The sequence below is a fragment of the Carettochelys insculpta genome, chromosome 8 (assembly GCF_033958435.1).
Source record: "Carettochelys insculpta isolate YL-2023 chromosome 8, ASM3395843v1, whole genome shotgun sequence".
Classification (NCBI taxonomy): Eukaryota; Metazoa; Chordata; order Testudines; family Carettochelyidae; genus Carettochelys; species Carettochelys insculpta.
Genome location: NC_134144.1, coordinates 21950158 through 21977219, shown reverse-complemented (window position 1 = coordinate 21977219; position 27062 = coordinate 21950158). Strand labels below are relative to the sequence as shown.

The 27062-nt window shown below is 44.0% G+C and overlaps 1 protein-coding gene across 1 annotated transcript in view; it reads left to right on the top strand.

Moving 5' to 3' along the window:
- Nucleotides 1–19618, top strand: part of COL3A1 (collagen type III alpha 1 chain) — a 79086-nt gene extending 59468 nt beyond the window's left edge. The window contains exons 36-51 of the mRNA XM_075001741.1: nt 325–432; nt 589–642; nt 1217–1270; nt 3190–3351; nt 3508–3615; nt 3960–4067; nt 5154–5207; nt 5393–5500; nt 7819–7872; nt 7971–8078; nt 13405–13458; nt 13659–13766; nt 14408–14696; nt 16544–16731; nt 16888–17130; nt 18487–19618. Coding sequence (XP_074857842.1) covers nt 325–432; nt 589–642; nt 1217–1270; nt 3190–3351; nt 3508–3615; nt 3960–4067; nt 5154–5207; nt 5393–5500; nt 7819–7872; nt 7971–8078; nt 13405–13458; nt 13659–13766; nt 14408–14696; nt 16544–16731; nt 16888–17130; nt 18487–18633 — 1947 coding nt within the window. The 3' untranslated portion in view covers nt 18634–19618. The remainder of the gene's footprint in view (nt 1–324; nt 433–588; nt 643–1216; nt 1271–3189; nt 3352–3507; nt 3616–3959; nt 4068–5153; nt 5208–5392; nt 5501–7818; nt 7873–7970; nt 8079–13404; nt 13459–13658; nt 13767–14407; nt 14697–16543; nt 16732–16887; nt 17131–18486) is intronic.
- Nucleotides 19619–27062: the final 7444 nt, after the last annotated feature.

The following is a 27062-nucleotide window of genomic DNA, read 5'->3' as shown; positions in this document are numbered from 1 at the left end:
TTCATTATTCCCCTTTGTTTGCTTATTCTGCCATACTTCAAGATTCCCATCCTTTTCGCCTGTCAGTAGAGCAAGCGATATCTAACAATACAGCTTGCAACCAGGATTCAATTTCTAAATCATGTTTCAGCTCTTAGACAAGAGTATCTGGGTCACGGTTCTGATCTCACTTTGTATTAATATTGTACATTGTCTTCAATGGATTTATAACGCACCACCGTGTGTTCTTACTTAACAAGTGGATACTACCAAGGAAAGTCAACAAGCACCTGTCTTACAGCCTTTTTAACAAAATTAAATTTATAAGAATTTATTTTAATATAGGGACAAAATGGGGAACCTGGTGGAAAAGGGGAGAGAGGCCCTGGCGGTGAAAGAGGACAGCCTGGCCCACCTGGCTCTGCAGGTCCTCCAGGAGGCCCTGGTGCAACAGTAAGTATTCCCTGTTACCGAAATTCAACTTCAAATTTCTTCCAGTTAAAGTATTAGTCTGAGTGGTTTGAAATGCATAATGCATTGATGCCACTTTAGAATCTAACCTCTTGTTGGCTGTTTTTCATGTCAGGCTATAATTTTCATTCACTATAGGGTCCACCTGGTCCCCAAGGAGGAAAAGGAGAGCGTGGTGCTCCAGGCGGTCCTGTGAGTATTATCCTTTTGTATCAGTCCGTAAATGGTAGACAACATCACTGATTTGTCCTGGGGCAACAACTCTACCATGAGCTGCAGAAGGCCTGGGGCATTGGTGGTCCTGGACTGTCTACAGCATAATAAACCTCTCTGACGCAGGAGCAGGGACTGTTTTCAGCATATTAAACTTTTCTGGCAGAGGAACAGGCTGCAGTAACTAAGCCAAAACATCCATGGCTCACCTGTCATTTTGAGCTAAAAGATCTTGTCTGCAATTTTGCACAGACTGTAAATTAGACAATTTGAGATATAGCTGAAATCTTCCAGTGCCAAAGGTTAACATTAGGTCTATATGTTCAGTAACAGTGGAAATTAATTCAGCGCTTGTACAAAATGGCTAAAAGTCACCCAGCATTGCTCTGCTCTTTGCATAATGCCTTTGCCATGATTTTGAAACTACAGAAGAGGTGCATTTTTTTGGAAACTCAAGTACCAATCAAACCTCTGATAGTCTTTCATCCTTTTCCTTTCATGTTTTGTTACCAGTGTTTTCATACTGACAATTACACTTACTGGTGCATTTCAGGGTGCATCTGGTTTCCCTGGTGCGAGAGGACTGCCTGGCCCCCCTGGTAGTAACGTAAGTGTATACTTACCTTGCAGTGTTATCTAAGTCATATGATTATTACTGTACGCGAGCATAAATAATACACAAGAGCTGTGTCTACACTAGTGCCTGGGTCTACGTTGTGTCTTCGAAGGGGGAATGGAAATGACATGGACTGGGGAATATTAATGAGGTGCTGCCATGTATATGCAATGCCTCATTAGCATAATGGCAGCCATGCGAATTTGGAAGCTGCTAAATTCGAACTGCTGATAGGCAGTTTAGATGCGGGCACTTTGAAATATACACCCAACTTTGAAATTCCCTTGCTCCCAAAATGAATCGGGAGTAAGGGAATTTCGATGTTGGGAACGTATTTTGAAGCGCCCATGTCTAGACCGCCTGTCAGCCCTTCGAAGCTAGCAGCTGTGAAATCTGTGCAGTGGCCATTATGCTAATGAGGCAAGGCATATGCACAGCAGTGCCTCATTGATATTCCCCAGTTCCTGTCATTTCCATGCCCCCTTTGAAGAAGGGCGCCATTGTAGACACGACCGTGGAAAAGTGTACTGAAAGTAAGGTTGCTTCTTTGCTCAACTTCTCAGTAATGGGCTTATCTCCTTCTCATTTTGCCTTGGATGGCAATTCCTCCATTTACTTTCCTGACAGCAGCTTTCAGCGTTTGCTTCCCCCAAAATTCTGTGGAGCTTCGTAAGGTCTCTCCAGTAACTTTAGTGGGGTTTGTATTATTTATTTATCTGCTCAGGCTGGTCATAAGTGCCCTGGTCTCTCTCTTGCTCTTTATGATGCAAGATATTTATACAGTTTAGGATCTAGACTTTAAGTCTTTTCTTTTCACCCAAAGGCTCTCTTATTTCCAACAGACCTGCATCTGACAAAGTGGGTCTTTGCCCACGAAAGCTTATGCTCATACATTTCTCTTAGTCTATAAGGTGCCACAGGACCCCTCGTTGCTTATTTCCAACAGTGATTTTAAATTGTGTTACATAATTCACAGTTAATACTTTTGGCCCTTTTTAGTTGCCTGTAAAGTGAAGCAATTTGAAAGGAAGGTTGTCAATAGGAGCATCGTGCTCTTACTGAAGTGGCCCACAGTATGACGATCAGATATCTGCAAATCTATGTTATCCCATCTATGTTATCATTACTATTTCCTGATCATTATACTTTCCAGAATTTTTTGTACACTATCTCTGTCCCAAGAGAAGCTATTCTATATTACTCTTTTTCATATCATATGCTCCTTCTTTCTTGCTTCTACCATAAATACTAGACTATAACTTGGAATTCTTTGTTTACAGGCTGAAAAAAAAGGGTGGAAAAAGTTGCCTGAATCAACTAAATCCACTTGATCATTGTTACCATACAGTTTAAATAAAAAATGACATCAGAAAACGTTCTGCTTCCTGTCACACCATATGTTTTTCTGAACAGATTTTTATGTCTTTTCACTATTTCTTAGTCTCAGCAAGAACCAGATCAGAGTTCCATTTCACAGTGGAAATCATGACCATGAGAAGAATATTTATATATAATCAATCCCCAGTAAATACTGGTTCAATTTTGTGCATTTTGGGTCTGACCTTTTATTGTGAAGATTTCATTCCATACATGTCCAGGCTCTTTGATACAGGTGCCCCATTCCACAGATATGATACTAGAATCTGTTCTGAGAAATTCCATAAATCAACAGTACCATCAGTATGCAAGCCAGCCTTTCCAAATGTAGTTGCTTACGATGAAGCATCTATGTCCACATTTAGACACCAAAGCTAATGATGTATTTTCATAGATATGAGCACTCACAGCTCCCACTTCCTTTCATGGAAAATAGTCTATCAAATTGATCATGACAAAGTAGTATATATTGTTGACTCATCCATCATTTCTGATATTGTATCTGAGTCTTTGCTCTTTAAAATCATTTTTAGGGCAATCCAGGGCCACCTGGTAATGCTGGAGCTCCTGGAAAAGATGGTGCTCCTGGTCCAGCAGGGAACACTGGTCCACCTGGCAGCGCTGGAGCTGCTGGTCCTAAAGGCGAGCCTGGCCAACCAGGGGAAAGAGGCTCACCAGGTTCACGAGGTGAAACTGTAAGTAAATTATTTATCAGTGTTCATTAAACCTGCAAAAAGGAATTTAATAAGTATATCATCAAAACCAGATTCTATTGAATATAGAGGATAGTGACTTAAATTAATGTTTTAACTGAGTAGCTAAAGTTTATTTCTTTGCAATATTGTTGACAGGGTCCAACAGGTCTGCCTGGCCCCTCAGGTCTAGTTGGTCAACGTGGTATTGTGGGACCACCAGGTCTTGCTGGCAGACCAGGTTCTTCTGGCCTACCTGGCCCAAAGGTAATTGCAGTTTTACTGAAGAAATTTACCCTCAGAAATAATGCAGCTCACATCATGCAGTAAATATCTAAGAGAGTTTGAGGCTTTCATAGAATCATAGGGACCTGGCTGGGGCAGGGGAATCCCAGCAGTCATTACTCAATGGAAAATCCCACACAATGCACTAGTAGTTTTTCAGTGTTAATGTCCCCCATTACCAGCTATTCATTTGCTTAATTCTCATTATGTTCCTTGCTCAAAAATCTGTGATAAACAGAACAGATAGAAAGAGATCCAAAACTGAATAATTTGATTACATTACAGAAAATCAGCATGTAATGAACCTATTTCATTTTTCTACGCAGGGTGAAGATGGCAAACCAGGCAGCAATGGTAACCCAGGAGAACGTGGCGCTCCGGGTCTAGCAGGTCCTCCTGGTTTAACTGGCCCACCTGGAGAATCTGGGAGAGATGTAAGAAGATGTTTCAGATTTTTAGGCTACACTGTGAATTATATATGGGCCCATTTAAGGGGAATGACAGTGGATTTAGACTCCCTTCATGAACAACCTGATGCATAGGAGAACTGTGGCAACATCATTCTCATTTAAAAGTATGCAGCCAGTTCTCCCTAGTCCAGCCTACTCCCTCTGCCTATATCTACACTGCAAGAGCATCTATGAAATGCACCCGCTATTTCGAAATATTTTTCGGAGTAACAAGCATACTAGCTTAGCATCCCTCTACACTTCGTTGCAGGAGTAAGGGATGACTCGAAATAGTGCAGTATTTCGACGCTTGGCATTGCGTAGACAGTGCCAAATCTGAAATAGCCTATTTTGAAATTAACTCGATATAGGATATGCAATTTGCATAGCACAAATTGCTTCTCTTATTATAAGTTTAGGGAAGAGTGTAAACATAGCTCCTGCATGCCATATTTTGTCCTAAGTAGCATCAACTGAAGGACCACTCCCTGCATTGTTACAAGCACAGGGACTGTATCTTTCACAGGCTCTTAAGGGAGGTGCACAAGGAGGCAATATGAGTTTCCTTGCATGCTGTCTGCATAAAAACCTGCAAAAGGCCTGCCTACAACCCAGTCATCTCTATGACTTTGTCTACATAACAGCCTTAACTTAAAATAAGCTATGCAATTTGAGCTACACAAATTGAGTAGCTTATTTTGAGTCAATTTTGAAATAGGTGATTTCACCACGTGGTGCTGTCTAAATGGCACCACATGCCGAAATAAAGCACTATTCTGAGGAATCCCTTACTCCTTCTGTGAGGAGCTATACAGGGATGCTGAAATAGTATGCCCGTTATTTCAAAAAATATTTGGAAATGATGGACACATTGCATAGATGCAGGGCAACTATTTCAGGATACAGTGGTAAGCCAAAATAGCTCCTGCCATGATGACCTAGCCTATGAGAGCTACATTTCAGTCATTTCTGTCTCTTCTTCTTTCAAGGATCATTATCCTGATTATCTCTAAAACATGTTGTCTATGCCATAATCCTGCAAATATTTAAATTTACCTTTGTGTTTTTCAGGGTAACCCTGGGTCAGATGGCTTGCCAGGTCGTGATGGATCCCCAGGACCCAAGGTAGGAAGCATTAGTTATCTAAATCTATTTATGAAATGTATAAATTGTTATTCCTTGAGGGATATAGGCACTAATCTGCACTGCACCTGCCATCTCTGAGGCATCAGTGTGGTGTTGGTTACATAGGCACAACACTGAGTAAACAGATATGTTCCTAACCCTGGCTGTTGTGAATACCTCTGCAGGGTGATCGTGGTGAAAATGGTGGTCCAGGTGCACCCGGTGCCCCTGGTCATCCTGGACCCCCAGGGAACATTGGTCCAGCTGGAAAGGCAGGTGAAAGAGGACATCCGGTAAGTGCAAACATCACAGAAACCATCTAGTGTCCATTTATATTGTTTTACGAGGTATAAACTGTGTTATGTACTAACAGAGAGAACAGGAATATGGGAGAGTTAAACTGCAGCTTTCTTGGCCTACTGTTATTGCAATGGGACATCATGAGAGGTTTATCATGGTGAGGAAGTTAATACGAGTGGGTATGTGGCTACATGTAGAAGTGAAAGGCTCTGGCTGGGGAGAGTGGGGAGCTGCCAGAGCCCTTCCCTGCTGCCTGAGTGTTTCATGGCAGTGGGGAAAGGCTACAGCAGCAGGACACTAAAAATATCCACGTGCACATGGGAAGGTATGTCTTGGACATATGAGCTGCGTCTACACGTGCACGCTACTTCGAAGTAGCAGCACCAACTTCGAAATAGCGCCCGTCGCGTCTACACGCATCGGGCGCTATTTCGAAGTTAACTTCGACGTTAGGCGGCGAGACGTCGAAGTCGCTAACCTCATGAGGAGATAGGAATAGCGCCCTACTTCGACGTTCAACGTCGAAGTAGGGACCGTGTAGACGATCCGCGTCCCGCAACGTCGAAATTGCTGGGTCCTCCATGGCGGCCATCAGCTGGGGGGTTGAGAGAGGCTCTCTCTCCAGCCCCTGTGGGGCTCTATGGTCACCGTGGGCAGCAGCCCTTAGCCCAGGGCTTCTGGCTGCTTCTGCGGCAGCTGGGGATCTATGCTGCAGGCACAGGGTCTGCAACCAGTTGTCAGCTCTGTGTATCTTGTGTTGTTTAGTGCAACTGTGTCTGGGAGGGGCCCTTTAAGGGAGCGGCTGGCTGTTGAGTCCGTCCTGTGACCCTGTCTGCAGCTGTGCCTGGCATCCCTGTTTCGATGTGTGCTACTTTGACGTGTAGACGCTCCCTCGCTGTGCCTATTTTGATGTTGGGCTGAGCAACGTCGAAGTTGAACATCGACGTTGCCGGCCCTGGAGGACGTGTAGACGTTATTCATCGAAATAGACTATTTCGATGTTGGCTGCACGTGTAGACGTAGCCATAGAAAGCCATAAAATGAATAACAGGCATCAAGTTCTAGGGCACTCTGTTTTCCTGAGCCCTGCCTCACAGTCTACTCTTCTGTTTACACCTGAGTATGTAGTGTACAGCTACGTCTACACGTGAAGCCTACATTGAAGTAGCCTATTTCGATGAATAAGGTCTACACGTCCTCCAGGGCTGGCAACGTCGATGTTCAACATCGACGTTGCGCAGCACCACATCGAAATAGGCACTGCGAGGGTACGTCTACATGCCACAGTAGCACACATCGAAATAAGGGTGCCAGGCACAGCTGCAGACAAGATCACAGGGAGGACTCAACAGCCAGCCGCTCCCTTAAAGGGCCCCTCCCAGACACACTTGCACTAAACACCACAAGATCCACAGAGCCGACAACGAGTTGCAGACCCTGTGCATGCAGCATGAATCCCCCGCTGCAGCAGCAGCAGCCAGAAGCCCTGGGCTAAGGGCTGCTGCACACAGTGACCATAGAGCCCCGCACGGGCTGGAGAGACAGCGTCTCTCAACCCCCCAGCTGATGGCTGCCATGGAGGACCCCACAATTTTGACGTTGTGGGACGCGGATCGTCTACACGGTCCCTACTTCGACGTTGAACGTCAAAGTAGGGCGCTATTCCCATCCCCTCATGAGGTTAGGGACTTCGACGTCTCGCCGCCTAACGTCGAAGTTAACTTTGAAATAGCGCCCGACGCGTGTAGCCACGACGGGCGCTATTTCGAAGTTAGTGCAGCTACTTCGAAGTAGCGTGCACGTGTAGACACAGCTTACATGGCACACTGCCGTAAGTGTATCCCCACCTAAATCACAAATAGCTATGCACAGTTTAAGGTCAAAGTAAACAAGCCCCCAAGGCTGTCTTCCTTTACAAGTTATTATCTGTGCAGCACTAGCAATATGATAATAGCTCAGGGAGGTGGGTGCTTTGGAAAACCCTGACTTCTCACCAAATGTTGGTTCTAATGCTGTCGGACACCAAGTGCCCCCTGAAGGGAGCCACATTCACTTGGACTCAACACCTTGCACAGGAGACCTAGTCTCATGTGTCAAAAGGATTGTTCAAGTGGAGCTGGCTATCAAGTAGATCTTGGAGTCTTTGTTGCCAGATAACATAAGACACTTATCAATGAAAAGCTCAGCTCAGTGTGGACTTTCTCCCTAGTTTCTGACCAGCTCTAGTATTTGCACATACCATTTCTCTAGAGAAAAGATGGTGCCACTTGCATCTGGTCATGAATCTCTCTCATCCCTATTTTGTCCACAGGGTCCTGCTGGTCCCGCTGGCCCTTCTGGTCCCTCTGGTGCTCGTGGCGCTCCAGTAAGTCCTCCCTTTAAAGCAATTGGAATATCATCTCTGCCATTTTCTGGCTTTGACAATTTCTCTTACTCCTTGTTCTCACCTATCCATTTTTAAAGGGTCTCCAAGGGCCTCGTGGTGACAAAGGTGAAACTGGTGAGCGTGGCACCAATGGCATTAAGGGTCACAGAGGATTTCCTGGTACCCCAGGTCTCCCCGGCCCCCCTGTAAGTATTACACTGAATTTTATACTAAAGCTGAACTTCAGCTTTCTATTACAGTGATCTATTACAGGTAACAGGACAGAAGAATTCAGCATTATGTAATTGATTAAAACATCTATATTCAGTGTTAAATGCCAATACTAGTTTTGATCCCTGTGTTACATCAACAGAGGATAAGGATAAATAAAGATCTCCATGGATTCTTGAGGTTCCTGGGATACAAAACTAGTCTGAGAAAACCTCTTTGAATGAGATCTCTTGCATTGTTTAGGATAAATCAATTTTCACATTTACAATCTGTGACTTTGTCAGATTTCTAGTGTTTTGTTCTTGCAGTTTTCAAAGTGGCTTGTGAGACTTGGCTACCCAGTTTTGGTTAGAAATTATTGTAAGTGGATATCTAAATCCTTTATTTGTTTTTTGAAAAATACCACCCTTAGGGCCTGAAGGCTGGATTGTTTGTTGTCCTGCAATGTGTGTAGTTATTTACACCAGACAAAGTAGGTATGAAATGCTGCCAAGTCAGAAATGGAGTATTTTACATGCACTGTGCACTCATGTTGTATAGGCTGTGTCAACACGATGCCAAAACTTCAAAATGGCCATGTAAATGGCCATTTCGAAGTTTACTAATGAAGCACTAAAATACATATTCAGCGCCTCATTAGAATGCAGGCAGACGCAGTACTTCGAAATTGACGTGGCTCTCAGCCATGTGGCTCGTCCAGATGGGGCTCCTTTTCGAAAGCACCCCAGCAGCATTGAAATCCCCTTATTCCTATCTGCTGTTAGGAATAAGGGGATTTTGAAGTTTCTGGGATCCTTCCAAAAAGGAGCCCTGTCTGGACGAGCTGCACGGCTGCAAGCCGCATCAATTTCGAAGTGCCGCGGCTGCCAGCATTCTAATGAGGTGCTGAATATGTATTTCAGCGCTTCGTTAGTAAACTTCAAAATGGCCATTTGAATGGCCATTTCGAAGTTTTGGCATAGTGTAGACATAGCCCAAGAGTTGGATTGTTTGTTGCTTTACATGGTCATTAATATCTATGGCTATGTCTACACTAGAAGCATCTGTCTACAGCACTTATTGTCAGAAGACATGTTCTGACAAAGCTTGTGTTGACAGGTCGTGTCTACACATCAAAGCAGATCACTCTTTTGATTTGCTCTGTCAACAAAAGGGCCCTCTGGAGCTTCTACACAGCTTTTTTGTCAACAGTTTCTGTTGACAAAAATGCATTTTGTGTGCGGACACTCCAGGAGTTTTGTCTACAAACCCCAGTTTTGTCTACAAAACTCTCTAATGTAGATGTAGCCTAAATGTATAGAGGCCATTATTATAAGTCCATTAACCAAAATTTGCCATAGGGTGGCATCGGACATGTGGCTGACTGCCATCAAGTGGAGAGGGAAATCTGGATAGAGTGCCATTACCTTATATTTTTTCAATAGGAAGCTATTAGCCATACATGATTTATTCCTTGGCAATTCCTCAGTAACTAAATGGTCATTTACTCTTTCTTAATTTATTGAAAATAACTGGTGTTTGCAGAATCTCCTTAAAAGGAATCTGTCAAATACCACAGTCAGCACTAGAGTGATATGATTCTATAATTGTGTATAGAAGACTCCGATCAACTTCCCAGGGCACTGGACAAGGCCTTATACTCTTTTCCTTAGAGAATGACTGGGTTTATTTGTCATATCTGGCCTAGCAAAATCTTTTCTCAATTACATGTTTTAGAACAAAAAAGCAGTCCAGGAGCACTTTAAAGACTAACAAAATAATTTATTTGGTGGTGAGATTTCGTGGGATAGACCGACTTCTTCAGACCATAGCCATACAAGAACAGACTCAATATTTAAGACACAGAGAACCAAAAATAGTTATCAAGGTTGACAAATCAGAAAAAGTGTAATCAAGGTGGGCAAATCAGAAGCGGGGGAAGTCAAGAGTCAGATAAAATAAAGTATTTAAAAGAGTCCTTATAATGGGCTAGGTAATTGGCATCCCAGTTCAAACCACGTATTAATGTGTGAAATTTGAATATAAAAGAGCTCGGCACTCTGTCTTTGTAGGTGATTCTTAAAGTTGCTTTTCAGTAAAACACAGACTTTCAGGCTATTAACAGAATGGCCCATTCCATTAAAGTGCTGGCCGACAGGCTTGTGAGTTAAGAGCTTTTTGATGTCTGTTTTGTGTCCATTCATTCTTTGTTGAAGCGTGTTTACCATTTGTCCTACATACAAAGTATGTGGGCATCATTGGCACATGATGGCATATATGATGTTGGTAAAGGAACATGAGAATGTGCCCGTGATTCTGTGAATAACGTGGTTAGGTCCAGTGATGGTATCTCCACAATAGATATGTGGACAAAGCTGGCAACGGGGCTTGTTGCAAGGAAAAGTTTCAGGATTGGTATTATTGTGGTATAGCCTTTGGTTGTTGGTGAGTATCCTCATAAGGTTGGGCAGTTGTCTGTAGGAGAGAACAGGCCTGTAACCTAGGGCCTTCTGGAGTGTGGCATCCTGACTAAGGATGGGTTGTAGGTCTTTAATGATGCGCTGCAGTGGTTTGAGTTGGGAGCTGTAGGTAATGACCAGTGGTGTTCTGTTCTTGGCTTTTTTGGGCCTATCTTGAAGTAGCTGCTTTCTGGGTATTCATCTGGCCCTGTTGATTTGTTTTTTCACTTCTCCTGGTGGGTAATTCAGGTTTATGAATATTTGGTAGAGATCTTGTAGTTTTTGGTCTCTGTCAGTAGGATCAGAGCAAATGCGATTGTACCTAAGGGCTTGACTGTAAACAATGACTCTTCTTGTGTGTGTAGAATGGAAGCTAGAGGCATGTAGGTAAGTATAGTGGTCAGTGGGTTTCTGGTAGAGTGTGGTACTGATACTTGATTTGTACTGTAGTGTCTAGGAAATGTATATCTCATGTGGAGTGGTCGAGGCATAAGTTGATGGTGGGATGCAGATTGTTAAAGTCTCTATGGAATTCTTCAAGAGTCTCAAAACTATGGGTCCAAATCATAAAGATGTCATTGATGTATTATAAGTAAATGAGGCGTAATAGGGGACGAGAGCTGAGGAATTGTTGTTTTAGGTCAGCCATAAATATACCAGCATATTGTGGGGCCATGTGGGTGCCCATAGCAGTTCCACTAATCTGGAGGTATATGTTGTCCCCAAATCAGAAATAATTGTGGGTGAGAACAAAGTTACAGAAGTCAGACACCAGATTGGCTGTGGTGACATCAGGGATGATATTCCTGATCACTTGTAATCCATCTTCATGTGGAATATTAGTGTACAGAGCCTCTACATCCATGGTGGCAAGAATGGTGCTGTCAGGAAGTTTTCCAATGTTTTGTAATTTCCTCAGGAAGTCAGTTGTATCTCGGAGATAGCTGGGAGTGTTGGTGGCATAAGGTTTGAGGAGGCAGTCTACATAACTGGATAGTCTGGTGGTAAGGGTGCCAATACCTGAAATGATGGGGCGTCCGGGGTTTCCAGGTTTGTGGATTTTGGGAAGTAAATAGAATAATCCAGGTCAGGGCTCAGATGGTGTGTCTGAGTCAATAAGGTCCTGAATAGAAGCAGGGACTTCCTTAAGTAGTTATTGTAATTTATTTTGGAATTCCAAAGTGGGATCAGCAGAGAGAGGTCTGTAAAATTTGGTGTTGGAGAGTTGTCTGTCTGCCTCCTGTTTATAGTCTGACTTATTCATGATGACAACAGCACCCCCTGTGTCAGGCGGTTTGATTATGATGTCTGGATTATTTCTGATACTCTGGACAGCATAGCACTGAGCATAGTTGAGACTGTGTCTCATTTGGCATTGTTTGCGTACAATGTCAGTCTGAGCACGGTTGTGGAAACATTGTATGTAGAAATCCAGACTTTCACTACAACCATCAGGGGAGTGCACATAGAGTTCTTCTTTTGGTGTTGGTAGCGGGGGTCAAGAGAGTCAGACTGGTGTTCATAGGTGTGTTGGAAGAATTCCTTTAGATGATGACAGCAAAAGAAGGCTTCAAGGTCACCACAGAATTGCATTAAGTTCGTGGAGGAAGTGAGGCAGAAAGAAAGACCCCGGGATAAGAGAGACTCTTCTGCTGGACTGAGTTCCTAGCTGGAAAGGGTAACAATATTATTTATTGAGTTGTGATTGTTGTAGTGTTAGTATCCTGAGGTATGAAGTAATTTAGATAATTTATTGTCCTTTCTTTTTTGTAGGAAGTGGAAGTGTGTTTTATAGATTTCTTGTGTGAAGTCTTGTTCTGTGGGATCTTGCGTGGATGGCTGATTATTGATGAGAGTTTCGAGTTCAGAGAGTTCATTTTTAATAATTTTTTGTTTATTGTAAAGGATTTTGATCAAGTGGTTCCTCAGTTTCTTGCAGAGGGTGTGGCACAGATTCTCACTGTAGTTGGTATAGTATGTTGATTGTAATGGGTTTTTCACGGTCACTCCATTGGGTACAATGTCCATTTTCTTCCATTTGGAGAGAAAGATGATGTTTGTCTGGATCTGGGTGAGTCTTTTCATATAGCTGATGGATCTCCATTCCAAATGGCTGAATGTAGTGCCTTGCATGTTGGATAGTAACAGAGAGATAGCCGTGTTAGTCTATATTCTATCAAAACAAAAAAGCAGTCCAGTAGCACTTTAAAAGACTAACAAAATAATTTATTAGGTGGTGAGATTTGTGGGATAGACCCACTTCTTCAGACCATAGCCATACCAGAACAGACTCAATATTTAAGGCACAGAGAACCAAAAATAGTTATCAAGGTTGACAAATCAGAAAAACTGTAAATAAGGTGGGCAAATCAGAAGAGAAGAGGGGCAGTGGGGAGGGAAGTCAAGAGTCAATTAAAACACAGTGGCTATGTCTACACTAGCCCAAAACTTTGAAATGATAGGAATAAGGGGATTTCGAAGTGTCCGGGGTCCTTTCGAAAAGGAGCCCCATCTGGACGAGCCACATGGTGGTGAGCTGCATCAATTTCAAAGCGCCATGGCTGCCCACATTCTAATGAGGCGCTGAATATGTATTTCAGTGCTTCATTAGTAAACTTCAAAATGGCCATTTACGTGGCCAGTTTGAAGTTTTGGGCTAATGTAGATGTAGCCAGTATGTAAAAGAGTCCTTATAATATGGTAGGTAATTGGCATCCCGGTTCAAACCACGTGTTAATGTGTCAAATTTAAATATGCTTTAGATAATTTTTTAAAGTTTTCTATTAAAATGATTGCATGAGGAGCACCACAGGGATTCCTGCTGCACAGAGGAGAATGTTTATGGCCCATCTTCTTTTAACAGGGTGCGTTGGGTCCACCAGGTGCCAATGGAAGCCCAGGAGCTATGGGTGCGAGAGTAAGTAACATTTCCTGATTAACCCAGTCCATCTGTGTGATAAAGAACTAAAAGTATGTCAACTTTCAAATGGAGGAACTAAAGAACCAGGAAGCCTGTGATAAATCATGAAAATGCTTTAAAATACTTCCTAACATTTAAAATAATTCACAAATAACATGCATGATTTTTACATTTAACCATGTTTATCATTGTTCTAGGGTCCCCCTGGTCCAGCTGGTCCTCCTGGAAAGGATGGTTCCAGTGGTTACCCAGGTCCCATAGGTCCTCCAGGCCCTCGTGGTAATCGAGGTGAAAGTGGGTCTGCGGTAAGTGGAGAGCAAGTACAACTTCTGTTAAATGATGACTCCTCTTTATTGCTATATCTAACATTAAAAAGATGAACCTTTCTAAAAGTGTGCATGCTGGAACCACAGGCAACGCAGATTATATCTACTCACTTAGGGTGAGGTACTGTGCACTAGGGGCTTGATGCAAGTCCGTCAAACTCTATAAAGAAATTTCATTCATGAGGCTTTCACTCAGGTGTCGGATAAGCACCACCTTTTTCCCATCTAATATGGGAAAGGAAAATCTCTGTAAAGTCTTGACAACTCTGCTGGCTAGTGAGAATTAATGGCAGGACTTCAGCCTGCTCTCCCCATCTGGGCAATGACTTACTTCATTGCATTTGTTCCTTAGTTATGTCATGACTGCTCTGTGTACATGAATGAAAGGGCTCCCAGCTTCTGCATCATCTCTACAACTCAATTTGAACAAGGCTGCCCACAATATGACCCTGAATTAGGAAGGAGGCAGGCCAGACCAGTAGACCTGAGTGAAAAACAATAAAATTTATTTCTGTATCTAATATTATCCTGACCTTCATATTTATGCTCCACACAGAACTTTTATGGACATGAGTCTTGGACTGAAGCCCTTACTGAACTATATGTTATTAATTTCCTAGGGTTCACCTGGCCACCCAGGTCCCCCAGGTCCTCCTGGACCTCCCGGAGCTCCTGGTCCATGCTGTGGGGGAGATGGAGCCCTTGGTCTTCCAAGTGGTGAAAAAGGACCATCATCCTACTACTATGGAGACCAGCCATCTGAAAACAAGGTCAATATAAATGACATCTTATCTTCAATGAAATCAATTAACAACCAAATTGAAAACTTCATTAGCCCTGATGGGTCCCGCAAGAACCCAGCTCGTAACTGCAGAGACTTGAAATTCTGCCATCCTGAATTCAAGAGTGGTAAGTTAGACTGTTTGTTAGCAAATGTCATAACACTGCCTGTCTCTTGAATTGTTCTGTTTGCCATGTGATTGTTATCTGACAAATGGAGATGGACTAACTACATTTTCATTGCTGGGCTTCTCATGTCAATAAAAGATGGCTTTTCGAATAGCCAGCACCACAAGAAAAGCTGTAATCTGAAAGTCCATCTTGCTTCTTTTTCTTGTACGTAATCATTTAGTAACTGTGGACTTGATACAAATCCCAAATTAAATCACTGGGAAGACACCTCTTGGTCTCAGTGAAATTTGCTCAGGGCCAAAGCCAGAGCAGGGTAAATCAGGATCTGAACGAGAGCAGCGTAACCATATTTTCTTCAAATTATACTCTTTGTTTCTCCCATGAAACTTTGTTGCTGCTCTAGAGTTACCCAAATTTTCTTTACATGCTTAGCAGAACTATACTTTAATTGAATGTTGGGTGCAGGAGGTGGGAGGGCTCCTAGAAATAGATTTATTATATGAAGCACTGTGTAATTCTCTCCCTTTGATATAAAATGGTGTTTTACACCAAAATATGAACTTTGCATGCAGTGCTTCTCTTTAAATTGGAAAAACTACTTTTGTAATAGGTTTATTAACTTGAATCCAAATTTCTTCTGAATTATTTCTCCAGTGGAAAATAAATATCAAATGGCATAAAAACAGTAAGATAAAATCTAATTATCCAAACATCATGCTTAATAAAAATCTTTAGAGATACTGTAATCTTTACAATGATCTGGTTTCCATGAAGTCCAAACACATAAAAATAAGACTTCTTCAAAATTCAGAAAGCTGCTGAAAAATAATTGTCACCAGCCACTTCCAGGGAGTTCCAAGAGTATGCAGTGTGGAAAACATATTTCCCATTACAACAACTTAAATGCAAACTTACTGAGAAATGACGTTTGAATGCTGACTTTAAAATAATTTTACCACCAGCATATTGCGTAGGCAGTGGTTTTTTTGTTAAAAAAAATTAAAAAAAAGGGAGCCAGTACTCAGCCAGTACCTAGCCAATCCCACGGTTGGGGCTGCCGAGTTGCCAATACTTAGTACGAGCAAGTATCAGCCCAAAAAACCACTGGGCGTAGGCAACCCCACTATCATAGTGAAGTCTTAGGCTAAGGACAAATTCACTCCCCAGCCCCCCAGCCCCAAATTATTTGGGCCAATTTAGAACATAGCACTTAGTATAAGTACTTTGATTCTTAAGTAGATCCATTGGCTTCAAAAAGTGTTCTCGGATACTTGAAATTAAATAACAGCAACAAAGGGTCCTGTGGCACCTTATAGACTAACAGAAAAGTTTTGAGCATGAGCTTTTGTGAGCACAGACTCACTTCATCAGATGCTGGTCTTGGAAATCTGCACTTATTTATACCTGGCCCTGCAGATTTCCAAGACCAGCATCTGATGAAGTGAGTCTGTGCTCACGAAAGCTCATGCTCAAAACTTTTCTGTTAGTCTATAAGGTGCCACAGGACCCTTCGTTGCTGTTACAGAGCCAGACTAACACAGCTACCCCTCCGTTACTTGAAATTAAATGTCTGCTTAAGTCCTCTGCTGGCAGGGGACCATAAATAACACACCTCAAAAGAGCTAAAATTTCTCCAACAAGTCATTTTAGATCATTTGAATGAAATCATACATTGTCTCTTTGTGGCATATTAATTCTTCTCCTGTCTTGACTTCAGTCAAAATTTCCATACCTTTTATTCAATGAAAGCATTTGAAACTGACATAAGCACTAGAACATATGTGTTCAATAACCAAATTCCTCTCCTGATCACCTGGCCCATCTGCTATTTTATATTCCTCTAGGAGAGTACTGGATTGATCCTAACCAAGGTTGTAAGATGGATGCTATAAAAGTATATTGTAATATGGAAACTGGTGAGACATGCGTCAGTGCTAATCCCAGCAGTGTGCCACGTAAAAACTGGGTTACCAGTTCAAGCACAGAAAAGAAACATGTCTGGTTTGGAGAGTCTATGAATGGTGGCTTCCAGGTAAGAAATATTGGGTCTTCTCAATTAATAGCCTAGACAGCAATTCTTATGTTTCCTTCACCTCACAGATTAAATTAAGTCCATGTGGTATTACTTATCTAGTAACTTTCTTGGCAGTTAATAAAAAAGGATTGTTTTGTGTGTTGTACTCCACAGTTCAGCTATGGAGCTCCAGACCTTCCAGAAGATGTTTCAGATGTTCAGATGGCATTCCTTAGAATCCTATCTAGCCGTGCCTCTCAGAATATCACCTATCACTGCAAAAACAGCATTGCTTACATGGATCAGGCCAATGGAAATGTTAAGAAAGCTCTGAAACTGATGAGTTCCACCGAGACTGAGCTCAAGGCTGAAGGAAACAACAAATTCACATACGCCGTTCTGGAAGATGGTTGTACTGTAAGTACGCAGAATTTTTGTAAGATAGCACCACTTACAGGACTAAATGGGATCCTAATCATGCAGGCAAACAGGAGAAGGCAAAGGCTGGACTCAGTTGCAGCTGTGATGCTCCGGTATCTCAGGCAACACACTCCAGAAGCTTGAGAGCAACTGGGCAGAGAGTGAGTGAGATGATCACACCAGGGCTAGAAGACACTGATGCCATGAAGTCTACTCATTGATGGTCTCATTTGAAGCATCACTGATGCCAGCCAGGATAACATGACTACTCTTTGGCAGTGTGCTCAGTGCTAGCAGGTGCCAGGATAGCAACATTCAGGCAGCAAGTTTAAGTCTGTTGCAATTATGATCGACCATGCTAGCTTATGCAAATAGCAGCCATCTGTTTAGACAGCAGAAACCAATGCACAACAGTTTACTGGATGGCTGGTCACTCCTGCAGTGACATGAGATCTCCATGGCACACAAGATACCCATGCACATCACAGAAGGTGCATCAAGCAGCATGAGATGGGTTTATACTGCAACCTCTTGCTGGTGTTTTGTTTTGTTTTTTTCATATGCATGAGGAATGTGAAGTGCAGTTTATTTTTTTCCTGTTTCCTTCACCGGTACTTACTAGCACATTTGTGCTGACTAGGCAAAGCTAGGGAGCATTTCTCTCTGCTAGTCTGGCACAGTGCAGTGCTCCCATACCTTCTCCATGCTACACAGACACAAGCATGCCAGAGAGCCCGTTCTGAGTCTTACACAGCTGTAACCATCTCCTGATTTCCCCTGACCTGGCATAGGAAAAATCTGGGCCAGAATTTGAACACTAATCAAGAACTATTACAAACATACACCTTTCCAAAGCAAGAGTGATTAGGGAAATGCAGTCCAAATTGAACCTCTCTAGTCTGACATTCTCTGGGCCTCGCATAATCCGTAATCTGTATTCTAGAATTCTCCCATCTGGAAAACTCCATAATCCAGCATGATTTTAGTTAGCTGGACAACCACTTACCAAGGGTGTGGCCAAGTTTCCTACAGTCCCAGCACTTTTATTTCCAGCCACCAGCCCTGGTTTTTAGTGTTCTTTGCTGTTATTTAGCTCTAATTTACTCCTAAGTGTCTTTTAAGAGTGCAGTTAGCAGTGGAAGTGTTGGTAATGCTGCTACACACTATTGACCACCTGTGATTTGGCAAATTCTCTGCTTCAGCACTTGTCAGGTGCTGAGGGTGCAAGACTAGAGAGATTCAACCTGTGTGTTGACTAGTGCAGGGATGGAACACCATTGTGTGGGGAACAGGTGTGAAATTACAATACTGTACTAGATTATGCTAAACAGATTTTCTCTCTCATTTTTGCAGATGCACAATGGAGAATGGGGTAAAACAGTCTTTGAATACAGAACACGCAAGACAATGAGGTTGCCTGTGGTGGATATTGCGCCTATGGATATTGGTGGTCCTGATCAGGAATTTGGTGTGGACATTGGCCCAGTCTGCTTCTTATAAAAATCAAGGATACTGCTTTTTCTAGAACCCAGCAAGCAAATCCACACTCTCTTTTTGTTTTAGCCTTGTCAACTGGTGCAGGTGATCAGCTGTGTCCCAGTTATTTATTTACAAAATTTCTGGATTAAAAAAAAAAGAGGGTAATTTGAAAAAGGGGTAATTGTTTTTGATTACACAAAGTACAATAAAAATGCTTTTTTTTTGCTTTTTTATCCAAATTCCATCTTCCAAACATGGCTCAGTGGTGCTATAATAAAACTTCAACACTCAACAAACCAATACTGTCTTGTATGAGTTGAACGATAGCCAATTTACACAGCACTGATTGTTCCCAGTATCAAAGTTTACCCTAAGTAGGTGCAGGCCGTAAAGCTAGAAAGACTTCCCTGTTTCAACTACCTCAACAGACAGAAACTGGGATGAGTTTGATGAGTCACAGCAAAAATAAGACAAAACAAAAACACCAGACAAATCAAAATACATTGGAACCATTAGTTAAACCAAAGCAATTTATGATGTATACAATTGTCTTTTTTCTGTATTAATTAGTTTCGACACCCTACTGTTACAACCCAACAATAAAATTTCAGTATTTTGTTTTCAAGGGTGCTTCTATGCTTTCCTGTCATTGCTGGTCAAGACCACTAAAATTAGGGAGGTGTAAACGACTGATGAGATGGTGCTAACATATTTTTCACTTCTAAATCTGCAAGACAGCTTTACTGACTTGCATTAAAGGACTAAAAAACAATTGTAAATGTCTCCTGTCAGAGATGAGGATTGGCATACTATTTCTGAGGTCATTCTCCCTTCACTCTGTAAAAGTCAATAGGGATGCAGAATTGTGAGCTTCATTTGTCACACTAACACTTTTGTAGTGTTGAAGGTTAACCATCTTTGTAAGCTTTTATCTGGTTGTTGGTCTTTTCCTTACAGAGACACATAATAAATATCTTAATAAAACTCCTCATTTTTTTCAAAAAAATTGACTTTTTTCCTATTTTACTGTTCTTATCTTATGCCCCCAACTTTATTAACAGGGAAACAAAGTCATAGCTCAGCATTTTGCCTGAGCAGCTTTTACTCAAGCTAAATTCTCACAGAAGAGTGCAGAATTTCACCCACGGACTTTTGTTCTAACCAGTGCTACTCTCTGTACCAAAGTGGGCTTTTTACATAGTTTTAATTTTACGCCTCTAGCTGTGATCAGCTTTTCGGGCTCTCAGTCCACGGGGTCAACACTAAAAACTTGTAGGGAGATAACAATGGCTCGTACTTTGGGAGATGATTTGTTCAGTCACAAATCATTGGAAGCAGCACTGAAACTTGCAAATTCTGTGCCCTTGAAATTCCACCCTATGCACAGGGCCACTCTAATGCCTTTACTACAACTACATGGAACTCAAGCAAGAGAGAGATTGTCTCTAGTAACGCTCAACACTGAAGTGCCCCCCCGCCCCCGCCAGGAAGAAGAGCAGAGGGGTTAAATGAGCACAGGAAGCAAATGTAGCGGTGGCAGTAGAAGTATGACTTTCTATCACACTGCTTAGTACAATCAGTGATGTTCATTTAAATATAGCACATGCTAGCAAAATGACTATCTGGTGCAGCTCTATATTTTGTGGTTTTTGAAGAGAACTAATACTACCTTGGCAAGAGACTGCTGCTGCTGTGCATTATATCTCTTTTGTCTATTCTTAACTAGTCATATTAGTATGATAGATGCCATTACTTTAACCTACAGTAATAAAAAAGCTCACAAATGAATGGTCTGCTAGACTGTGACGTGAATTGCTTCCCTGGAGCAGGTGAAAGGTGACGCCACCTTCTTCAAGGAAGCGCAATTGACGTTGAACATGGGGAGTGGTAAAAAGGTTTCTGGTATAGACCAGCAGTAAGTTATTATCCCTCACTGGGGGGAGAGAAAGCAAAGGTGTCAATGCGACAATCAAGTAGATCTCTGCATCACAGCGGTGCTTGATGTTACTACCGGGCTGGGGCACCACCCTGTGCTCAAGGCTCTGCCTAAATGCATGAATCAATGCAGGCTGGCCCTTTCCGATGTGCTACGCTTAGTCTACCATAGCTCCATTAACAGCAATGGGCAAAGCTGGGTGCTTTTGAGAAGCCCATCTTTACTGAATACGTTTCATTTTCTGCGCCTGCGTATGAGGGAACCAACTGCTGCTCTCTGAAGCTATATCAGTGGGGTTTTACTGGCCTGAGGGCAATATTTGAATTATTACTATTCAAAATGTTTGTCACTATAAAATGGCCAAGTCAATTAAAATGGCAGATGCTTCTGACTTAAAGCACTCAGATAATCAGATACCTTGAAGGCGTGCAATGTAATTCAAAGTTTGTTTTCTTTTTCATTAATAGCGCAAGTGTATATTATTCACTACTAAATTACTTTAGGTTTTTAGCACTAACAAGAACCTTGACTGCAGCCTTTCAGCGGTTGTATAACCTTCTATAGGACTGTCAGAGCGGAACACATGGCAAGCAGTACAAAACAAGAATAGCGGTACCAGCGCTAAGCAGCAAAGATCGGGCTTCTTGGGAAAGCTGTACTGATTTATCTTTGACATTTGTGAAACATTTCGTTGTATTTGTTAGACTATTGGTGGGGGTCTAACAGCACTTGTGTGCTCAGCCTAGCAGCGCTAGCTTATTGGGAAGGAACTGGAAGCTTGAGAACCTGGCCAGCAAGTGTAATGTCAGTACAACCTTGGCCTTTGTCTTCTTGGCTTCTGCTATGGACCTTGTGCATGACAGAGGCCTATGTAGTGTGGCCTTTTGTTATCTACCACCCAGCCTCCAACATAGGGGATTGGCTTTTAGGGGCCAGGACATACATGTGTTCTCACTGACTGTTGAGACCAATGTGTGTGTGCGTGCGCACACACACGCACACACACACTTCTAGACCCAGTAAATTTCATGCAGCATTGAGGGTGAGCGATTAATTGGCCACAAACATACATTTGTACAAACTGAAAATTTGATTTGTGCCTGTGGATGTTTTTTTTTAAATTTCCGTCAACACTTGTGATGGTGAAACTTGATCACTAAGGTTCCTGGAAAAACACAAGAGAGTGATGAGATTTTTTGGAAGATACTTGATTTAAAAAAAAAAAAGTTAGCAGATGCTGACTTAGCCCTAGTGGAACAAGCTATTCCCATTTGTGGGTATGTAGCTTACAAAAAGGCCTTCAAAATCAGAAATAATGCTAGAATTATGTAGAAGAATGCTGAACTCTATTTAGCCCTGACCATGGTAACTTCTGGTGACTTAATTCTTACCATTGAGCTCAATTCTCGGAAAGTCAGAGCAGCATCATATGCCCAGCACCCTTACTTTACCTTTTGGCAATGCTTTGTGGTCTGGGCTTGTGTGTTTTCTGTCTCCCTAACTACAAATTACAGCATAAAAATAATGCTGCTTCCTGAGAACATGATAGCAGCTGTAAGCTGAGGTGAAACTGCAAAGCCAAAGACCTCCTCTTTACCTATTCTTCTGTATACCAAAAACAGTAGAAAAGGGCTATTGGCCAGGATGGGTAGGGGTGTTGTCCCTAGCCTCTGCTTGCCAAAAGCTGAGAATGAGCAATAGAAATGGAGCACTTGATGATTCCATGGTCTGTTCATTCCCTGTGAAGAACCTGGCCACTGTCAGAAGACAGGATACTGGGCTAGATGGATCATTTGTCTGAACCAATACGGTCATTCTTACATAGAACAACAAGAAGTCCTGTGGCATCTTACAGACTAACAGATATTTTGGAGCACAAGCTTCAAAGCGGGTCTTCGCCCACGAAAGCTTATGCTCCAAATATCTGTGTATAAGGTGCCACAGGACTTCTTGTTGTTTTTGAAGCTACATACTAACTCAGCTACCTCGCTCATGTAGCATATTTGCCTCTTTTCTGGTATGCACAGCTGCAACAAGCCAAGAAAAGGACTTTTATCCTCAAACATGCGTAGGTTTTCTTTTCTTACATGTTTAACTACTTACGAAAGGAGCAGCATAGAGCAGAGTACGCAGTCTTTTACCCATCAATGCAGTGTACACAGTGTGCATTGAATGCCTCAAGTGTGAAAGACAGCAGGCTTTTGCATTCCTGCCAGGTTTCAATTACTAGCTGCTTACAGAGCAGTCCTCACAGCTGGGATTTTGCCAAACAACATGCAGCTCAATGCCATGGGCTCCTATCCTCCCCATCTACCATTTGACTGAAAAGAACACTTGGAACTGCTCTCATGACAAGGTCGTCCCCATAAAAAGGCAAAGAAAGGCCCAACTAAAACGGTCAAGATTTTTAACCAGGCAAGTTGTCAGGTTTCACACTTTTGAAACACTTCATAGAGCTTCATTCTTGCACAGTAAATTGTCAGCCCTACACCACATTTTTTTCCCTCTGTGGTCCAACTAAATATCGAAGGATAGTGAGGAGTTGTCACTTACTGGCATGTGGTGCCACAAGTAGTTACAAGTTTGGAAACATCAGCTGAAAATTGGGTCTCAGGCCTTATTTGCTAGAAAGGTTGATCCATAGGGAATGAAACTGCTAAGGTTCAGAACTTCATTATTCATAGTTTGGTTAATTACTGATAATTTGCCGCTGCATATGCCACTGCCACTCACTACAATGCCAAAAAAGGGGAGCTACTTGTAGCTCAACTGCATCCACCTGCAAAGACAGAATACAGTAAACCCTCAAAATGTGCGGCTGCAGCTCAGCTCCCCCCACCACCCCGCATTCAAACCCTCCCCACAATGGCTCACCACCTGCTCACAGCTGCGACTCAATGCCCCTGCTCTGCACATGGCCTAGGTTCAAATCCCTGAGCATGGCTGTGGCTCAACCTGCCCCCATCCCCCGCCCCCACCCTGTCCTGCTTCAGCCCCGCCACCAGCCCCAGTTCAAACCCCTGCTGCCCAGTTCACCACCCCTGCGCATGGCTCTGGCTTGACCACCTCTGCCCCGGTTCAACCGCCATCCCCTGCCCTGCCCCACGTGGCTCTAACTCAGGTCCACCCCCCACCCTGCTTCAGTCCTACCCCCACCCCAGGCTTAACCCTCTCCAACTGCCCCACCCCCACCCCAGGACTGCCTTTGCAAAAGGCACTCCAGGTGCTCCTGCTGCAGAATATGTGTTCTGCTGGAGGGAAAAGCACCCCCCAAACTTACATGAAATTCAGAGTAAGTAAATCGAGGCTCTACTGTAATGGTTCAAATCGTGTCTAAATGGAAACCCACTGAGTTTATGCAGTTTACTCCTGGGAGACTATGTGCCACTGCACATGTGCAGGCTCCATGGCCTCCCAGAGAAAACGACAGGGACACCATTGTGGGGAAGAGAGGGACTGGACTGGGCATGCCCATGGCTGCAGTTTGAGGGAGGCACTGCCCTCCCAGAGGTGAGGTGTGGAGGGGCATGTGAGGGGAGCGCAGCGCAGCGCAGTGCTGGCCAGCTGTAGGACGGTGCCTCTCAGAGGGCACCTTCCTGGTCCTAGTGGAAGCCATGTGCTCCTTCTGCATGCCAGCAAATCCCCACTCCGACAACCCCAATGGGCCACCCACCCCACATAGCCGCACTCTGCCAGCACCCAGCCACCACCACTGAGCTACCTACAGCCAGAGCTCCTTGCGAAACTCCACTCCCCCAAGCCCCAACTGCGCCTGCTGAGGCCTACTCCTCTGGAGCCCCTGCCAGAGTGTCAATGCCCCTTGACACAGAACACCCCACCACGCATGCGGATCCCGCGCTGGGAGCCAGACTGCCCCACACACACCCCTCTCACGCCACACCTGTCTCCCACACCCTGTGCCCTTGCATGCTTGGCTCTGGCTGTGCTGAGCCTGCCAGTCTGCACAGAGCATTGTCCTCACCCGCCCTATACCAGTGGGACTGCCGCAGCAACAGTAAGCCCTAAATTCTGGCTGCTGCTTCCCCATCCACTCCCACTGCTGATGCCTGTCCAAGCTTGTACCTCTAAGCAGAGGCAGTGGGAGGTATATCGGCCCATAGAAATGAAGGGCTGGACAGGTATATGAGAGAGCTAGTCCAGCCACCACCTGCTGAAGCAGGATGAAGTAAACCTGCACACACAGCACTAATTTCATACCGCTCCCAGGCATGACAATCAGACTGATTGTTGTTTTGCCTTAGAGCTCTACACCTGCAAGTCTCTGACATCAGAATTTGATGCAGGCTGTCTGACTGTCACTTGGGCATAGTGTCATCAAGCGACAATGCAGGCTAGTGTCATTTCGCAGCTTAACTGTGCTCAATACAGCTCAGCGTTTGACTTCCTTTGCCTGGCAAATACTAAAGCATTGTCAAGGCTTAATTCTGGGTCTTTCAGTAGTACCTCACCCTGTGTCTACATGAGCCCCTTCCTTTTGGAAGGGGGCATGTTAATGATCGGGTTCAAAACATTCTAAGGAGGTGCTGCAATGAATATGCAGCGTCTCATTAGCATAATGGCAGCCACGGTGATGCGAAAGTGCAGCTTTTTGACTCGCACACCGCCCATGGAGATGGGCCCTTCCGAAAGGACCCCTCCAGTTTTCAAAAACTGGTGTTAGGAAGAAGGGCTTTTGAAAACTGGGGGCGGGAGGGGTCCTTTCCGAAGGTCCCGTCTCCACAGGTGGTGCATGATTCGAAAAGCCACACTTGCGGATCACTGTGGCTGCTATTACGCTAATGAGGCGCTGCATATTCATTGCAGTGCCTCATTAGCATTTTTTGAACCCAATCATGAACATGCCCCTTCCAAAAGGTAGGGGCTCGTGTAGACCCAGCCTCAGCGTTTTGTCCCAGAGCCCAGTCTGGATCTGGTCTCCCATCAAAAACTCAGTTACCTCTGCAGAGGTAAAAGATCGGTTCTTCCATGGCTATGGCTTCCCCCTGCAGTGCCTGACACAGAGGGGCAGGGCACTGGGGTGCGCCACTTGGTTGCACTATGACTTCACTTTCCTTTTTTACTGAGTTTTATCACAGCTCTTCCCCAGGTTTCAGCTTCATGCAGAGGGCCGTACTGCTTGTATTTCTGAGCCACACTTTCACTGTAAGCCTCTTCTGCACCCTTCAGCTAAAAACCAACACACACCAAACCCTTCCACAAATAAGACCTTATGCTGTCTTCCCTTGTGTTGGTACCCATGCATCGCGGATAAGTAGTGAAGTGCCGTTTAGACCTTTGCCTTCAGCATTTCCAGACCATTTCTACTCTGGTGGGGCTTTAATTACTCCATTCAGGTTACTTTCTCACTTCCTTTACTGCTGGTAACATTGGCTGGACTTGAGGGCAGGATGAGGCTCTGTGATCACACAGTACAATACCTGAGGTATTTGCAAGTGCTCCGCTTTACCCAGAGTCTGAATGTTCACTCAGCTACATTCCCTGAGCTTCCGCAAACAGAAGATCCAACTCCGAAGTGGCTCATGCCAGAGTCTTTGAGATGTGCAGTTCCCCACAGCAGAAAAAATACCAAGAATGTGGGAATAGCCATACACCTGCCTCCTCCTTCTCCCCGCCACTAGCTAGCATGCCCGGCAGTACTTCAGGACTGAGCTGGTGCCACCCAGGCCTGTACTCAGTAAATCAGGCATCCCCGTGACTGCTTGCTTACCTCCCAGTGCAGCTTGCAGGTTATGGCATCTGCTTATGCCTGTGTTCTGGAACAAATACTGTCTGCAGCTGCCTTTGCTTTGATGTGGAACCAGCCTTGGTGGGGGTGGGAGGTGGGAGCGGAAGGAGGGAGAGACCTCTCCACAGACCTGTTTTTCCAACGCTCTATAGACCCTGGCTGCTAGAGCCAGGGTTTATAGACTGCAAATCAAACACGACCACCCTCCCCTTCCGTTGTTGCTAGAGCACTTTCCCCAGCACAGCCCACCAGGCATAGGTCCCCCCAGGGGCACCTGGAGGCAAGGCTGCACTCCCTCCTTAACAAGCTTCTCTGCCTGCCCAGATGTGCTGCAGGGGCAGGGAGGGGCACAAGGCTGGAACTAACTGATACAAAGCACAGGCCTTGTCTGCGCAGGAGAGAAAAGCACCAGCAAACTCTCTGCTGGGGACAAATAAAGGGTTAAACTTCTGATGTTTTAGCAGGGTTGGCTCATTAACACTTCAGTTAGTTATCCTTTGGGTGGAGGGGGCACTTGCTTTTGTGTTTTGAGGGAATTTGACATCCTGCAAGATGTAGGCTGGGGGGGGGTGTTGTTCTAGCTGAGCATCCTACTCCCACAGCTGAGTCATAGCCTCAGGCCAGATTTGAGGCCCTGCCTTTCTGTCTGACTCTCACCCAGGCCTTGGCAGACTGAAAGGCTCATAAATTTGTGGTTGCAAAGCGCAGCCCACCTTCCCAGGCCCTATCAGCAGTTTGTATGGCCCTAAGGCATAGCTCATCCTCTCA